Here is a 16,325-nt window from a genome sequence, read left to right as displayed (position 1 = left end):
GCAGGGTCAGAGGGTAGAATCAACATGACCCAGATATAAGTTGTGGAATTCAGAGCACAGATTTGCCAGAAGTTTTTATACCTAGAAAAGAGGATCCTATCTAAGTGGGTATATATGAATCCTTAGGTTTAATTTTGTAAGTGGGATCTCCTGGTAGAAACCTCAGGGGATGGAGTGGGACATCTGTATTAACCATGCAAGCATGTTGCTATCATACATTTTTCCAGGGACTAAGTAAGAATAATAATCATAGTAATTCCAATAATAAGGGGATGTTAATAAGGAAAGTCACTTAGGGGGGTTTCAGTGGGTGTTTCCATCCTTCCTAGGGGCTGCTTTGCAGTCCCTGGTTTCCACATGTGACTGTGTCAAACAGCGTGGTCTTTGATGGCTCCCGGCGTCCCTCCTCCCTTAGAATCCTTTATACTGGTATAGTCTTGTGCCTTTTGATTATTGTAGGATATTTTCTTGAAAAGAATTGAGCAATTATAATAGGACTTTAAAGTCTATGGTATTATTTCAAAAAAATTTTCACAATATGGTAAGTATGGGAGTTAGTGGTTATGGCCTCAACAAATTGACTAATATTGCCTGTGAAAGATGAGAGGGAATAAGTTAGTGTATATCAAGTCATCATTATGAAAACATATTAAAAAAAGAAAACATATAGGAGCAGAGAGTGAAAGTGAGTAACCTTGCCCTTGCTCCTCTCCTTTATAATTGTAACCTTAGACAACTTGTTTCTTTATGCTATTGTTGCACAATATTCCTTGACTTATCCTAACCCTTTCGTTCCATCATGTGTTGGGAAGAGACTTCAGAGAAATTAGCTATACCAAGAGAAGGGAAGGGAATTCTTACCTGCTAATGTGGGAATTGGTTTGCCTTTCCAGAGTGGGATTTCTTATTCTTTTTTTAATGTCCTGGACTCCTTTGGAGTCCTTTGGACCTCACCTCAGATTAATGTCTTTAAGGACATAAAACATATAGTAATAGAAAAGGATAAAACTTATATTGAAATTAGTTATAAAATATTATTTGAACAGGGTCCCAAATCTTCATTTAAGAACCCTTGATGCTTCTAAGAGACCTACAGGCAACTGTTTTCTAAGAGTTTTCTGCTTTTTTTTTTTTTAAGCAGTTGCTTTAGGGGACAGCTAGGTGACTCAGGGGCCTGAGTGAGACCTAGACATAGGAGGTCCTGGATTCAAAGCAAGCTTCTTATCTATGTGAACCTGGGCAAGTCATTTAACTCCCACTGCCTGCCCCTTACCACTCTTCTGCCTTGGATCCAATATACAGTATCAATCACAAGATGGAAGATAAGGTTTTTTTTTTCTTTAAGAGTTGGCTTGTCTTTGAAAAGGCTTCTAAGTGATTTAGCAGTGTGGCAGCTCTTCTAGCTAATGATATCAGGAGTTTAAGATGTAACATTTTTTTTTATTATCAAACAGAAAGCTTCTACAACTATCATAAAACGTTCTTTTGTAAAAATCTTATGGACCAAAAAGTAGACTGAAAGTCCCCTTTAAAAAAACTCTTTCCTTCTATCCTAGAATCATTACAAATATTAGTTCTAAGACTGAAGAACAGTGAGGACTAGAAAACAGGGGTTAAGTGACTTACCCCAGGTCACACAGTGAGGACATGTCTGAGGCCAAATTTGAACCCAAGACTTCCCATCTCCAGATCTGGCACTCTATCTGCTGAGCCACCTAGATGCCAGTCCATTTATTGTTAGAAACACAATTTCCTAAGTTTTTCACTCAAGGACTGTTTTTTCAGTTTATATTTGTTGTCACTCAAAAAAAATCTGACCTCTTCTACTGAGCTTTAGTATCTCTATACTTACTTGTTGAGTTGATCAAATTGGCTAACACTGCCTTAAAATTTCTTGAAATTTCCTAAACTAATGGGGTGGAGAGAAGGACAGGAAGCTGGCCCTCTTAATAAATTAGGGCATTGCACCTACAATTTGTGACTCATTTTTAAGGCTATATCTTATGTCTTATATTTTTTAGTGACCCAAAATTAAATTGTTTATTTCAAAATTGATTTCCCCCCAGTGGTCTACATTGGAAATATTATATTTTTGTTAATATGATCTGTTCTAACATGAATTTATTAAGTGCCTACTATGTGCAGTCATGGTGCTCAGTGCAATGACAAAAATGAAATGATGCCTTTCCAGATCTTATTAGGAAGATAAAGTATGTGCAGAGATATGTACATGATAATTTGAGGAAGACAGAGTGCTAACAAGTAAGGGTATCAGGAAAGGCTTCCTATAAGAGGAGACAATAGAACAAATCCATACTTACAGTGTGACTTGGGCAAGTGACATAACATGTATTTTATACTTAAATCACTATATGAATATTATTATTATTAACTTATTTATATATTTGGCTGGGTATACAAGAGTAAGAATGTGAGAGGATTTGTAAAGGGGATTATGATGTGGTTTTTAAAAAATCTTATGATTCCACTACTTGATATCATTTTTGTTGATTTAGTAATTATTAGTAATCATATGAGCTATGTTTATCATTTAGAACCACAATGGCAGACCTTAAAGACTGTGTTTGCCTTGGATAGATGCAAACATTGGTGTGAGATCTGTAATACAGAAACCAAAAAGAGAGGAGCATTTGAGTCAGTGTAGAAAGGGTCTGAGTTCTTTTATACTGAATGGGGAAGTGAAACTGTTATTGGCAAGTATGTACCCCATCCTATCATCAAAATTGACATCAATTCAATATATAAAATTTCTAGGAATAAATAAATGGATTCTCTCTGCCATCATTATGGAATACATTTTCTTTGCTTCTTTCCATGTTTATACTCTACTTTTAGTTTGAAGTAGCAACCTGAACTACACATAACATTTTCCCCCTTCATCTTCTAAGAATTTTAATAATATTATTTGGTCTTTTAAGTGACTCATAATATATTTTTTCATCCATTCTTAATTTACTTTTTGATTCAAGTATGTTTTTTTCCAAAGAGGATATTTAATAGGATGGTGATCCGCCTTTAGTCCATGTTAAGTGAATATAGGTTAACAAAATTAGGCCTGGTTAGCTTGGAAACAAGACTCAGAGGACACTATACCTGTTCTCAGATATTTGAAGGATTGTCACATAAAAAGGATTAGGCTTGTTCCAGTTGACAGAACTAAGATAGACATTGCACAAAGGCAGATTTAGGCCTGGTGTCAGGAAAATCTTCTAGACAATTAGACCTTTCCTAAAAGGTGAATGGCTTCCTTGGAAGGTTTCCCCTAGACACCTTCAGGTAGAGACCAGATGAACTTATTGGGTATGTTGTAGTGGACATTTCTCTTTTTGTATGAGTTAGACCCCAACATGGCTTCTGACATTCCTTCCAACTCTAAACATTTGTGATTAAACAAAACTTATTTTCTCTTATTTGGTTGTTTCTCCTGACTAGGAAAGATAGGCAAAAGAGGAGAGGTATATATCATTTTAAGTAGTCCAGCAAACAAAACAAAACAAAACAAACCCTTTTTGATTTAAAAGATGGAAAAAGAACATTTGAAGCTAAGTTCTATGTAAGACAAACATTCAGTTCTGAGTATATAGAAAACAATTTGTTTTGGATGCTTTGAGATTATTTTCAAGTATGCCTTGACATCTCACTAAAATAATATATTTAGCATTGGGTATAGCAATTATAATTATTTTGTTATCAAAGATTATAAATATGATTTTATTTTTTAATACTAAAATGATGGTAATTATTATATTTGTTTCACATTTTGTAATTATATATAATTCATTTCAACAAAAAGTCCAACTCTTTCCTTTTTTAGGTTTACCTTTATTGGTCCAGAGGACAATTGCAAGGACGATCGTACTTCAGGAAATAGTAGGAAAAGGTAGATTTGGTGAAGTCTGGCATGGCAGGTGGTGTGGGGAAGATGTGGCTGTGAAAATATTCTCATCAAGAGATGAAAGGTCTTGGTTTCGGGAAGCAGAAATCTACCAAACAGTTATGCTGAGACATGAAAACATCCTTGGTTTCATTGCTGCTGATAATAAAGGTATTTCCAGCCAATTTTAGTACTTTGAGTAAACCTATTCAAAATATTTTCAGGTGAAAGTAAGCACATTTTTAATGCAATAGAAAAGTGTGAATTTTAAAAATATATTTGTGATGAAAGAAAAATCACATTTATTTCCTATAGAAAAAAAGCAATACTTGTTTGCAATATAATAAAATTAAATCAAAAGTGGTAGAGTGAATTTACTTTGACAGTAAAAGCATTGTACTTTGTATATGTTGAATAGCTTTCATCTAGTGAGCCTGGAAACTTTAATGAAAATTAACTCCTTAATATCCAAAACCATTGTTAGAAAGGCTTTAAGAAAATTAAAAATAGTGAAATTTCAAATTAGTATTGTCTTGTTTTTTTTTCAGGTTGCAGCTAATGTCTATTTCTATTTCTTGAAACTTTCTTTTAAGTTTCAAGAAAAAAGAAAAATTCTAATGGATTTTTTAAGTTACTTTGTTCATAAAATATTGGCCTAATCCTGATTATTCAAAAGTGACAGATTTTCCATGTCTTATTAATTTGTATTTTATGCTCTTTATTACATAGGATTTAGAGGTAGAGATGGAAGAGACTTCAGAGTCTTATTTCCTCCAACTGTTTCATTTTATAGAGTAATAAATTAGGGCCCAGAGAAATTGAGACTTCCCCAAGGGAACATAGGTAGTAAGTATCTGAAGTGGGTTTTGAAACCAGATCCTCTGATCCAAATTCAACATTCATTCCATTTTTATCTTATTTCATAGTTCCTTAATATCACCAGGAGCCAGGAAAGAAAAAGAAGAAAAAAATGAAATTAAGTTTTTAAAAGAATGTTTTTATTTTATTTTTTTTCTTTATCACATGTAAAATATTTTTAACATGTTTAAATTAACTTTTCAGTTACAAGTTCACTCCTTCCCTCTCATTTTTATTATCCTTGAAAAGATAAGCACTGTGTAGAAAAATATTTGTTAATTAATTAAGAGCTCATTAGGAAATAGGGATAATTAGCAAAATTTATTGATAGATACATTAGAGAGATGAGTGAGTTGGGGGTTTATTTAAATTTGAATGGAATCTCAGAGATGATTGATGAAAGAGAATTTTCCCAAGGAGCTTTGGGAAAGGCAGTTGGACCAGTGAGTCTCTTTTGGACTGATCTGGTTTAAGAAAGGCTGTCCAAAGAGTGGTTCTGCAAGTTTTGAAAATCATGGTGAATTCATTTCCTGAAAAAACCATCTTATCAGGCCAGAGAAGGAGATTCTTGGGTGCAGTACCTGTGCTTGCCTCAGTTAGGTAGCAGTAAAGTCTGACCTGTTTGAGTGGACAAGGCAGTGGAATTTTTGACAGCTGGAAATCAAATCTGAGCAGCAGGAAAGATAACTCTGACTTATTCCTCTATATTATAAGTTTATATTTTAGATTAGGATAGATAGATAAGGATTTTGGGTTTTAGATAAATAGGAAGAGAGGTTAGCTTTGATTTTCTTCGAGGGAGAAGCAGACCCTAGCAGGCCAGAATGGTTGGGTGGATAGAAATTATAGATAGAAATTTTTAGAATAGGGACCTTACATAAACATAAGAAATACATTTCTTCCTGTCTCCTTTTTACTTTCCCTTCCTTAATTTTATTCCTGCAATAAAGAGAGTTTTATGTAACTGGCCTAAGCCAGAATTCTTTTAGACTGCTTTGAGAAGCCATCTTTCTCAACGGTTAAAAACAACAGCCTGTTCACTCAAGACACAGGTATTGGTAATACTCATACCAATATCAATAATCAGTAAGGGTCAAATACCCTTACAACATTTGGCAAGCCAATTTTGGGAAGAAAAGACCTGAAAACAAAGAAAATTACACACACACACACACACACACACACATATATATATATATATATATATATATTAAGTCAAGATACTGACAAGGTTCTCAGCTGTTGGAATTTTCAAGTGACACACCCTTTCAGCACCAGAGAGAGTTCCAAAGGGTTTCTCCCACTGTAAGCACTAATTGTCACAGAAGCAGGGTCTGCAGTGACTACAAAAAATTGAAAGATGTGGTTTGGATTGGAATATTTCAACATGTGCAATGTTACCCTGACCCAATATGCCAAACTCTATGTTTGACGCTTTTGGATGTGTTATAATGTTAAAACTCCCTTTCATTAGGGAGTTTTGGCCTTTTGGCACTGATCTTATTTAGGATGTTTATTTATTGAATCCTAAATATATTTACCTCTATAAAATTAAAACCGATAAGGGACTATGAGAGAGATCTAAAGGTGCAATATTTGGAGTGAGTCATATACGGACAAGGCCAATTGATTGAAGACATGAGAAAGAAGTTAAATATGACCACCAAGATAGAACAGGCAATAGCAGTAGGCACACAACTTGAGCAAGAAATAGCAGAGCTGGAATATGCTGTGGGGAGTTTTTTTGCACTGCGTGAGGTATCCATGATTACAACTGACAAACACATGGTCACTCTAAAACAAAGGAAGTGCTTTACACAAACAGATTTAGACAGTTTCAAGAAAAACACTCCCTCCTTTGAGGAAGATCCCATCATTGTAATTAGAAAATTAAAGAAGATTATAAAGCAATATGATCCCACTTATACTGACATAGACATCTTAATGGATAAATTATTGACCAAACAGGAAAAGGAAAGATAGTCTCAGAAATAGAGGAGTGGCCAGAATTTAGCCCACGTTGGGATGTGAATATTCCTGGAGATTTCGAGGAATTGGTTACAGCAAAAGAGGCACCTATAAATACAATGAGACAGCATTCAAATAGACCTGGGGCTTGGACAAAATTTGAAAGAATAAGACAGGAAGTAGGATAAACACCATCCAAATTTATGGATAAGTTGATTGACATGGGTGAACATTACTTACCCCTAGACATCATGAAGGGTAAAGACATTAAACAATTGAGAAGGCAATTATGAAAAATTCGTGCAAGGTGGTCCAGCAATATTACAAAATTGTCTTGACTGTGTGGAAATGACCTTAGACCATATCTAGAGAGTTGATACATGTATTTTTCAAGAGAACCATGAGAAACAAGAAAATGATACATTTGATTTAGTGGAGGACTTGAAAAAAGAAATTAGATACCTAAAGATGAAAATTAACAAGAATGAAAAACAGGACAACATATAATAATACCAACGAAAGAATACAAGCAGCCAAGACAGTTTTTTAATGAGCACAAACATTATAGCATCCAAGGTCCATGTTTCTACTTTTGTGTCAGTTTTGGTCATTTCATGAGGCAGTGATGATCCAGGGGAAGGCAAAATGGAAGTTTTTATAGGGGCAATGGAACTTTCTATCATGGCAAGGTTTTATGATAGAGGGCACAACAATTGTTATCAAGGATTTAGAGGCATTGGGTTCCCTGACAGATTTCAGTTTGGATTTCAGGATAGGAGACAAGGCTATCCACATGATTATGAAGGAAGATATTACCAAGGGTATGCTCAAGCTAAAGACATGCAGAGTTTCCTTGGGGCCACTGAGTATGGAGCATTCCTTCATGCTCACGCCAAATTCACCAGCAAATATTGTGAGCAGAGATTTATTATGCAAGTGAAGAACTACAATCATATGGACACCAGAAGGGGACATTTTGCTAGAAATGCCAGAGAAATCCTTAGATCTTTTTCATATATTGTTTTTGGAAAGTCAAGATCCTGAGATAGAGAAGCCATAGGTTTATGAGATTCCCAAAGATATTTCTGAATGGCTCTGGTCCATGTCTTCCAGAGACATGGGCCTATTGAAATCAGCAGTGCCAGTGCATATTACAACTAAGGAAGGTCCAACTCCATGCATCCCACAGTACCCACTGTCAAAAGAAGCTATAGAGGGAATTATGCCTGTCACCAAATCCCTAATTAAGCAAAAGATAATAGTGCTCTGCATGTCTGAATATAACACCCCAATCTTGCCAATCCAGCCAAAACAGGATGAGAACTGCATGCTGGTCTAAAGATTTGTACAAGATTGGAGGGCCATAAATAATCATGTGATTAGGAGATATGAAGTGGTACCGAGTCCAGCCACCATCATAATATCATTGATTCCCAGTGATGCAAAGTTTTTCATGGTGGTAGACCTCCCAAAAAATATTTGCCTTCACTTGGAAAGGTATTAAGTTCTCCTGGTGGTGATTACCCCAGGGATTCTGTGAAAGTTTTTTGTTGTTCTCCCAAATTTTAACTGAGGACCTGGCTAGCATCCATTTTAAAGAAATCAGACTAATTTACTTTGCTGACAATCTCCTGCTAGCTTGACCATTAGCCAAGGTGTGCCAGAGAGACAACAAGCACCTCGTAATTGAATTGTTTAAAAGGGGACATAAGATAGAGTCCAAAGGTATTTGCCAAGAGTGGGATTTCTGGGATTTATTCTAACAGAAGGGGCCACGCATATCTAAGAGAAGAGAATAGTACAAAAACTATTGTACATACAATACATAACAAAACTTAAATCATACAAAACTTAACAGCACCAAACACCAAAAAAGAAGTTAAGGGCTATTTTGGGAGCAACGAGATTTTGCAGACAGTGGTTTTGGGGAGCTGGTGAAGCCATTAAGAGGGGTTACAAGAGATTGTGTAACAGAGCCACTTAAATTAACAAAGGAACACCTGGATGCCAAAGCACAGTTGAAGTGTGCCATTTTATCTGCACTAGCTCTGGGCAATCTGGACTACAAAAAAAACCTTTTGTCCTGTTTGTCCATGAGAGAAAAGGTGTTGCATCTGGTGTGTTGACCCAGTTTTTTGGTCCAGTGCAAAAATCTGTCACATATTATTCTGCTCAACCCATCATGACAGGTTGGCCACCATGTTTAAGTTAAGTTCACTCCTTCCCTCTCTCTCTTTTCCCCTCCTTGAAAAGGCAAGAACTTTGATACAGATTATACATATGAAGTCATTTAAAACATTTCCATATTAGCTGCTTTACAAAAGAGAAAATAAAAAATCTAAGAAAAATAGAGGATGCTTTGATCTTGCATTAAGACTCACTTTTTCCTGTAGAAATGGATTGTATTTTTCATCATGTGTGCTTTGGAATTGTTTTGTATTATTATTATTATTTTTTGCTGAAAATAGCTGTCATTCACAGTTGATCATTGAGTAATATTCATGTTTTGTATATTGTGGTCTCCTGGCTCTGCTCACATTGCTTTTATCAGGTCATATAAGTCTTCCTAGGTTTTTTTGAAACCATCATGCTCATCATTTGTTTTCTTTCTTTTTTGTAAACCTTTACCTTCTGCCTTAGAATTGATACAAGTATTGGTTCCAAGGCAGAAGAGCTTTATGAGGTAGGCAGTGAGATTTAAGTGGCTTGCCCAGGATCACACAGCTAGGAAGCATCTGAGGCCAAATTTCAACCCAAGACCTCCCATCTCCAGGCTTCATTCTCTATCTACTGAGTCACCTAGCTGTCCCCTCATTATTTCTTATAACACAATGAATTTATTTTAAGCATATAATTTATTATAACCATATAATTAGTGTTTAAAGAGGCCAAGTTATATAGTGTATGGAGAATTGAATTTGGAGTCAGTTAAATCTGAGTTGACCTTCTCCCATGAAACAAATTAGGCATCTCTCCAGGACAATCTTGAGTACCTAAACTGCCTTGGAAAAGAGTTTCTCACACTGATGAAATTATATTCTATACTTCCTCTTTTTTCCCTGCTCCTAACAAAAAATAAAAAAAAAAGGAAAAAAGTATTTTTGAAAAGCTTTGGAAGAGTAGAGCTTGTCACTGTTTTTAAGTAATAAGACCTTTAAAAATTATCAGGACCATTAATCATCTATTCTTTCCCTGTCCCCCATTATCTTTGATAATTGACAGGTTTCTTTTCTCCCTGACATTAACTTCATTGTGAAAAAATGACTGAAAGCTAGATTTTCAAAAGGACATTAGCATTGTAGCCTTGTTTTAAGAGATGGCTACATTTTGTGTTTATTTCATTATGATTTCTATGTGTTTCCGCCTTCTGTGCCTCCTAAATTTTGATTTTGGATGAGTAGGAGTCAAGGAAAAACTGAGAATGATTTAGTTTCAGAACTAATTTGGCAATTTAGATTGTGCTAAAAACAAGTCTTTTTTGAAGAAACCCTCATGTACCCAAATTTGAAATATATATATCCGAACTCTTCAGAGTTGGGTGTTTTTGTACAACAAATGACCTTTCACTAAATTATTTTTACTTTGTTACCTCCTTCATCTCCCAACTTAGACTGAAGCATTGATGTCCACATGTTTGATTCTGAGTAGTAATAATGATAATGTTAGCACTCACTTAAATAGAGTGCTAAGATTACCAAAGCAGCTTATGTGCATCATTGATTAAATTAATTAAGTAAATCTATCAGTGTAGCAATAAGACAATTGCATGGATAATCTTAGGCATACTAATGTCATTTATCATATTTACTGGTCCGGTAGTCAATGTAGATGGCAAGGAGATGGGGGAGGCAGACCATATTTATCTATCGTATGGTTAACGGCAGCGTAGCCTATTGGAAGGAAGAGCTTAGGAAGAGCTCTCTAGCCTCTGAGGTTAGTCAGAGGCTAATTAGCTTCGCTGACATCATGAATACTTTTCCCTTAGCTGACTGTTTGCCAGAATGGAGCAGTCCACAATGACCTAAGGTTTAGTTGGATCTTATGGATGAAATAGCTCCCCTAAAAACAATATATAAAAGCCACACAGCATTAGGCATTTATCTTTCAAGAAAGAAAAAAAGATTCCTATTATAGTCAATGCATTCACAGCTTAAACTGGTTCCAGGACTCTGAGATCAAGATCATAAAAAATAACCAGTTCAGTTGGTAACCATGTAGTGAAAGAACATTGTGAAACTAAAAATGGCACACATTTTGGCTCCAGTAATATTTTATATAAGCATATATTGTATATTTCTATATTTATTGGTACTGCCTTAGTTCTTAAGCTGAAAGTACTTTAAAGCAAAATTTATAAAACTGAGGTAGCAGAATAAACTTCTATTAATAAGCTGAGCCAGCATTTCCCCCTACAACTTGATTATTACTACTAGAAGTCATTAGTAGACAAATGATACAGAGTGAAGATAGAAGGGAATGTTCTATGGCTTGGATTTATACCAGATCACTAAAGCATAATGTGCTCGAACAGCTTTTCAGGCTCCTTTTAAAGAAAGAATTACACTGGCTTTGCTAATAATTCAGTTTAGTTTAATTATTATTTAAATCTTCACATTCTGCTTTAGTATCAGTTCTAAGACAGAAGAGCAGCAAGGGCTAGGCAGTCAGGGTTAAGTAACTTGTCCAGGGTCACATAGCTAGGAAGTGTCCAAGTCCAGATTTGAACCCTAGTCTTCCTTCCTTCAGGTCTGGTACTCTATCCACTGTGCTCCTTATCTACTCTTGGTTTAGGTTTATTATGCTTTGGGTATTTCCAGTTATCTTTTTACTCCAATAAGAATCTTTTTGTCTTTTTAGATAATGGAACTTGGACTCAGTTGTGGCTTGTATCTGAATACCATGAGCAGGGCTCTTTATATGACTATTTAAATAGAAACACAGTTACAGTGGATGGTATGGTCCGTTTGGCACTGTCAGTAGCCAGTGGTCTGGCCCATCTACATATGGAGATAGTTGGTACCCAAGGTATTTATTGTTCTTTGCATGTTTTCTTTTCTTATTGAAAAACATGAATAAACAGTTGTGGCACTTTACAGAACTGTCTTAACTTATACAACACTTAATTAAACATTCTTAAAGGCTAAGAAATTAACCTAAAGATTTATTTATTTTCATTACAAAGTCAATTCTTATTGACTTTTATACTTTATACTGTCCATAGTAAATTATTAATTCCCAATCATCCTTTTAGTATACTTTTTCTCTTATTGTCAATTGTTCTATTAAATTGTATAAATAGCATTAATATTTATAATAACAATTACATAATTAATATTTAATAATATTTAACAAATAATAATTTAATATTAACTGAAGGATAATGTAATTTAAAATGCTGAAAAAATAGTGTATTGCAAAGCTAAGTAATTCTCACCATTTTTCCAACTCCTGACACAGATAAATGAAAGTTAAAAGAAAGGCTAGATTCTGAGGGAAAGAATTGGTATGAGTTGAAAAGTCTTCATTTATCCTTTACTATTGGTCTTTTGTTTAGTGTCTGCTGAGGACTTGATAGAATTTATGACTTTCTTTTGTATTAAAATATTTGCTATTTTCTCATGTGGAAATAATGATGTTGAGTATTTTGTTAAGAGGAAATTCTGTAAATAATTATGAATTGATTATCCTTTTCCATGTGGAAATATCATTTTTTCCCTTGTGCTTCATAGGCAAACCTGCAATTGCTCATCGAGATCTAAAATCAAAGAATATTTTAGTGAAAAAATGTGAAGCCTGTGCCATTGCAGACTTAGGACTAGCTGTGAAGCATGATTCAGCCCTGAACACAATTGACATCCCTCAAAATCCCAGAGTTGGAACAAAGAGGTAGGACAGATCCTGTAGGAGGATTGGAAGTTTTTGGAAGGCTGGAAGTTGGAAGGCTACTAGTTCTAGTTTGACTATTGAACATCAAAGATATGAAGATCACATACATATGAAGAGCAAGCCACTACAGTGCCTTGTGAGTGAGAGATAGGACAGGGATTACTCCAAGCCTGGGAGGGAAAGAAATTTACTCTAAATCACTATATTTCCTTCTGACTAGATATTCTTACCATGAATCCAAAACATGCATTTATTCTTAGGGATAGTAGGGTAGAAAGACTAGGTCTATGACTTTGTTGGTATAGGGAACTCCTGAGGGAAGAAATTTCTCCTAATGACCTAGGACAGCATCTTCTCTGCAATTTTTTACCTTAGCTAAGGCATTTACAAACTCCTGTGTTTCAGAGGTGGGAATTAAATCCAGGTCTTCCTGACTTTAAGGCCAATTTTCTAATCTATATGTCACAATGCCTGTCCACTATATAATAGTCCATTTGTATATGTAAGCACTATAAATTGTATATTTTTGTAACAGAATATACATTTGGCCATTATCATTGCTTTCAAGAAGTACATAATCTCATTGACAGTAAAGGTAAAAGAGGGAAATACAAACAAGTCACCTATGAACACTTATCTGCCTGGCCTTCTTACTGAAGATATTCTTAGTATGCTGGGCCATCTTTCATGACAATCCCTGACAGGTACAGTCATCCTAGATTAATAGTTAGATCCTTTCCCCCCTCCTTCCTTCTTCCAACCATTGGCTCAACCATAACTCAAGATCTCCCATTTCTTTTTTAAATTAAAAGTAATAAAACATTCTTATGAGTTGTTTAAAGCCCTTGAAATTAAATTCAATAGCTTAACTTTTGATTGAACCCTCTGGGATGTCTTCAAAACCAAGCAACCTCACCAGGTGAACTCCACTGGGCTAGAAGTTCACAGTCCCTGCAAGGTGCTATTGCAAGTTTTCTTGACTGCCAAGGCTGTCATCTTCTTGGAGCTTCTGGAAGTTTGTGATATAGTAGAGTTAGTAATGAGTTTGTGTTTGTGGATGGGGATGTTATGTCTGCAGAATTTTTTTCTTTCATGTATTTATTATATCATTGGTTTATAGAATGAAACATTGAGTATACCCTGGGTTGCCTAGCTGTAACTTGTACAGGCAGTTCAGTCATGTCCGGTCAGTAACACATTGTTTTTTTGTCTTTTTTTTTACACAACTTCTTAGATTCAACTTATGTGTATACTGATGTTTCCCCTTACTCAAACTCCCTATTCTTATCTGTCTCCACTTAACTCCATCTCGTGCTACCAACCTTTAAATACAGGAGTGGTTTTGTGCTTGTTTGTCTAGTTCTTTATGTAAATGGAATATTGTGGCAAGGATTCCTTGTGGCCTCTACTTTCTCCCCAACACTGGCACTCAAATACAAACAGGATCAGTAAGAAACCTTCAGTCAAAGAAAAAGGATAAAAGAATGCTAATTTTAAAACATTCTCAGACTTAATAGCCATCAGAAAAACCAAGCAGAAGTAAAACTATTCACTACCTTAATCATCCTCTCTAAAATAGTAAAAGTTTAATAAAAACAAATAAGGTAACTTTAACAAATAATAATGTTGTTTCTATGACCCCTTTTGATGTCTTTTCCCCTGATTTTTATTTTGTTGCTGATACTGTTATAATTTTTGTGAAGTCATTACATTCTATACTGATTCTAGTCTCTCTTCACTCTGCATCACTTTGTATCTCTTTCCCCCCATATATTCTCAAATCCTTAATTTTTTTATGGTATAATAATGTTCTAGTAGATACATATGCCATTATTTATTAAACTATTCCCCAGTTATTGGTTATGTGGATCACTTATAATTTATTATTATTTTAAATAAAGTATTTGTTAGTACTTTATTCTAAAGAATCTAAAAAATTCTCTTTTAATAATTCACTGAGGATATAGTCCTTATAGTGAGATATCTGGTTTAGATGTCTAGTCTCTGCTGCTACTGTCACCATGATCTAGGCTGTTTATTTTCTGGAATTAAATTTGGCAATGTAATTATAATTTATCTAACTTGGAACCTGGCCTAAAAGCTTAAAGATATTTATAAAGACATGGAAGCCAAGAAGTCCTCTAGCCCTTAATGCCAACTTCAGTATTGCCTTCTGGATACTTTGATCAAAACCTTGAGGATGTTCCCCTTCCTTTGAATCTCAAACTCCTAATCTCCTGAATTAAGTGAATTTGTAGAATGGGTCTATAATGCCAAAGATATTTTGATCTACTGATCATAATTACTTTTTCTGGTGCCTTCTGCCTAGCTACTTGATTGGGAGATTCTGAGACTTGAATCATGGGATTTAACTAGCAAATGTTAGTTTTAATTAACAGCCCTTTCCCTTACCTCTTATAGATTCATTCTCATTTATTACAATGTTACCATTCTGTTTTATGAAGAGATTATCACAAACTAGCATTTTCCTGAATAGCCATATGTAATATCTAATACATATATATGTGTACTGTGTAAATAGAAGTTTTATAGCCCTGAGCTACATTACCCAACATCCCTTTCCTTTACGTCCTGACTTTGCATCCTTATGTTTGGAAAATAAGTTTGCTGGAAATGCCACCCTTAAGGATTCTCTGATAGCTCTGCGCTCTCTTGGGTGTACAATCTGAGAAGCTTTCTCTTTACTGAAGCTATTCTTTCCTTTGCTTCATTATTATTATTATTAAATCTTTTGAAATAATACTTGGAGTATTTGGATATTAATTTTTAATCTTACAATACATACTTTTTAAAGGTATATGGCTCCTGAAGTACTTGATGACACAATGAATATGAATATCTTTGAGTCCTTTAAACGTTCTGATATATATTCTCTTGGTCTTGTGTATTGGGAGATAGCACGGAGATGTTCAGTTGGAGGTAATTATGTTTTATTTCTTTGGCATGATGAAATACTATTTTCTAACAGCTTTTAAAGTATATGCAAGTTAAGAATGTCTAGAAATTAACAAAATTTTCCCCTAGCACATTGAATAAATGATATCTATTCAGCAGAATATCCTTTGATAACATATTGTTAATTCAGTACAAAATGAGAAACATTTAGCACATAGTTTTTGCAGAATGCTGTACTATGTATTTAATGAGATGAAATATTTACATAAGATATGGGTCCTTCCATTAGAGAGATTACAGGTAAGGGAATATAATGTATGTACAAATAAACATAGTACAAAATAAAAATAAATATATCTTCAAGATATTTGTTTATTTTGATATATAAAGAAAACATCAGTTTGATAACACCTTCCTGGGCACTGGTGAGTTGTCCTCTACCTGTCCTCTTTGCTCATTCATATAAAAGTAAATATGATAATGAAACACATTTAGTAAAAAAAGAAAAAAATTGTCATTTAAAAATTGTGAATGTAAATAAAATAAAAACTATCATTAAAGTCATAAATTCTATGATATTTACAATTTTATAAATTAGAATTTGAACTCTTGGCTAAGATGGCTTACCTGGAGTCAGAATACTTAGCTCCTATACATCTGCAGAAAAAAAATAAAATTTATGCCAGATTGAATGATGATCAATAAATCTAATAAGTAAATGACTTCTGGTCTAATTAAAAGTCAGCTAGAAATTCACCAGCAACAGGAAAAGATGCCATCAGAAAAACCAGCACCAAAAAAG

The 16,325-nt window shown here is 34.5% G+C and overlaps 1 protein-coding gene across 1 annotated transcript in view; it reads left to right on the top strand.

Annotated features, from left to right (window-relative positions):
• ACVR1C (activin A receptor type 1C) overlaps positions 1-16,325 on the top strand; it is a 111,990-nt gene that overhangs the window by 82,282 nt on the left and 13,383 nt on the right. The window contains exons 4-7 of the mRNA XM_007494193.3: positions 3,836-4,066; positions 11,579-11,746; positions 12,451-12,607; positions 15,423-15,547. Of these exons, the coding sequence (XP_007494255.1) occupies positions 3,836-4,066; positions 11,579-11,746; positions 12,451-12,607; positions 15,423-15,547 (681 nt within the window). The remainder of the gene's footprint in view (positions 1-3,835; positions 4,067-11,578; positions 11,747-12,450; positions 12,608-15,422; positions 15,548-16,325) is intronic.

Source organism: Monodelphis domestica, chromosome 4 (assembly GCF_027887165.1).
Source record: "Monodelphis domestica isolate mMonDom1 chromosome 4, mMonDom1.pri, whole genome shotgun sequence".
Lineage (NCBI taxonomy): Eukaryota > Metazoa > Chordata > Mammalia > Didelphimorphia > Didelphidae > Monodelphis > Monodelphis domestica.
Note: the sequence above shows the minus strand (reverse complement) of the source record. Positions and strands in the feature narration are given on the sequence as shown.